Below are 2,387 nucleotides of genomic sequence, written 5' to 3'. Positions count from 1 at the left end.
CTTGATAGTCGAAGCAGACCTTGTGCTGTTGAAGCAAGAGAGGTGAGCAGAATAAGTCTGATTCCCTGTAAAGACTTCTCTGTTGACACCCACCCCTTGGCGCTCATATGACCTTATGCAGTTGCAAACGCCGTAAAACCTTCTACTATAAAAACAACGGACTGGATATTTTTAAACAGTTTAGTGAGTTGGTTATTTTCAGGCGTCGTCAGCTGAGCAGAAAATGTTCCTTCGTCCAAGGGAAAAGTGCCCTTCGATATGACGCTTGACTTCAACTTTTTTTAAATGCCAGAAAAGACAAGTGGGTTTGTCTTGTTTTCAAAATCTCACAGTCCACTAACATAAAAAAGCATAGAGGAATAAACACAAGAAATATATAAACCAACATACAAAAAACGGAAACATCAACAAGCACAAAGAACAACACAACAAAAAATAACACAAATTGCACCAACCAACAAAAACGAACCAAAATAATACAAAACGAAACAAATCAAGAAAAATAAAACCTTTCAGCCAATCACTTTTTTTTCAGCGTAGCACGGCCCCTTGTCATCCTCAGTGGTTTTTGCTTATAAATGTAAAGAAAACTCTCATCTTTTCTGTTCCATTATCAAAACACCCTGTGTTTTTTATCCTTTGCATTATTCAGGTCGTTTATTGCAGCATGCCTTCCAGAAACCGGTGCCATTCAAAAGGCATTTGGGTTAGAAGGAGACTGTCGATCTAGATAGTGCGCATAATATAGAGTGCAACATAATCATGTGGAAGAACCGTAAGGGTTTAGAAAAGACGGGGAGCTTTTCATTATTTCCATCGAGCCGATGGAGATTCGTTTTCATTTTTTTTGTCTTTCTTTCTGTCATTCTGTCTTTCTTTCTTTATGCCTTTCTTTCTTTCTTTCCTTCTTTCTTTCTTTCCTTCCTTTCCTGTCTTTCTTTCCTTCCCTTCCTGTCTTTCTTTCCTTCCCTTTCTTTCTTTCTTTTCTGAGAAAGGAGAACGAATGGAAAGGGGGGGGGGAGTAGGTTTATGGTTTCAAGAGAAGTATTGATGACATGTTTTGTATGATAAGACGACATTAAGACATCAGACAGACGGAAATTATATATCGGAAAGAAAGAATTGGGGTTAGCCAACGGCATTCTTTGCAATTGCTGGTCTCTATTTTGTATTATCGTTGTCGCTGTTGTTGTTGTGATCTTGTTGCTCCCTTTTTTTAATTTGTAGAAGTCTGTGTGACCACGTCTTATATCATCGTTAATTATACCACTACGCTCCATCGTTTTAACTTCGAGTATTTTGATATTTTCATAATAGCCCCCTTCACTTATTAGGAGAAAATGAAAGACACCTTCAAATAAAAGTGAGGACGAGGTGTGGGTGTGTGTGGTTAAGATCATCATCTTCATCATCATCGTCATCATCATCATCATCTCCATCATCATCATCATCATCATCATCATCATCATCATCATCATCATCATCATCAAGTGCCGCCAGATCTGCGACAGACATCGGCAATCATGGTTCTCAATTCATTCCTTTTGTTCGGATGCTCTTGAAAAAGCTGCATTACCCTGATCTTTCCCCGTTAATCATAATAATATTATGTTTAGGTTCTCCAAGCAGGTTACTGTGGGCCTTTGAACCCTGCCTCGTTTGCCTTCTATTTTGCCAGTGAGAGCTAGATGTTCAAGGCTTTACGTCTATTCGGGTGTCCCAAAAACTGCGTATTATGTTTAGACTATACTTTAAAAAATATAAAAACTTGTGTATGTCTCCAGATGCAACGAGTGACGAAGGACAAATGTTTGGAGATTATCAACAAGTTTGAGCCGTCCACAGAAGGCCGTCGGAAAGGACAGCTTGGCATCGACGGTGAGTGCTCATTCCTCCTTGTTTTAACATATACATTGTAAGCCCCCCATTATCAGAACTCAGAGCAATTAGAAGACGGGGTGCTTTGACCCTGCCAACCCGGGCTGAGACTCGGTGGTTGAAGATCTGAACTTCACTCAGCAGCCTGCAGCGCAGCCCAACTTGTTTACCGACGGCAGTCTTGCTCTGCACTTCTGTCGCGCCATTCTGGAACCACGGGGTCTAATCCGAGTTTTCTGTGGGCATAAATCAGGACTTGTTGCTTTTATTGGGAAATGTGTTGTCCAAAGTAATCTCGTGTTCCATCTCTGAGGGATCCGAAGTCAGACAAGAAACCAATATAATATTGATCAAAGAGCAGAATGAAAAGGCGCAACGCGATTTCGGAATCAGAAATTGAATCAGATGTGTTATGTAGGCGTCATTGTCGGCGGCCTCCATTGCTTGGTGAGATTTCAAGGCGGGTAAGTGCAGAGTGAAGAGGGAGAGAGAGAGAGAGAGAGAGAGAG

At 40.9% G+C, this 2,387-nt stretch overlaps 1 protein-coding gene across 1 annotated transcript in view; it reads left to right on the top strand.

The window, feature by feature from the left end:
* The window catches only part of LOC100533405 (phospholipase C), a gene marked incomplete at its 5' end in the record, with an annotated part of 64,302 nt that overhangs the window by 28,988 nt on the left and 32,927 nt on the right, over positions 1 to 2,387 (top strand). The window contains 1 exon segment of the mRNA NM_001204688.1: positions 1,785 to 1,877. Within this exon segment, the coding sequence (NP_001191617.1) occupies positions 1,785 to 1,877 (93 nt within the window).

This window comes from Aplysia californica, unplaced genomic scaffold (genome assembly GCF_000002075.1).
Source record: "Aplysia californica isolate F4 #8 unplaced genomic scaffold, AplCal3.0 scaffold00788, whole genome shotgun sequence".
NCBI lineage: Eukaryota > Metazoa > Mollusca > Gastropoda > Aplysiida > Aplysiidae > Aplysia > Aplysia californica.
Note: the sequence above shows the minus strand (reverse complement) of the source record. Positions and strands in the feature narration are given on the sequence as shown.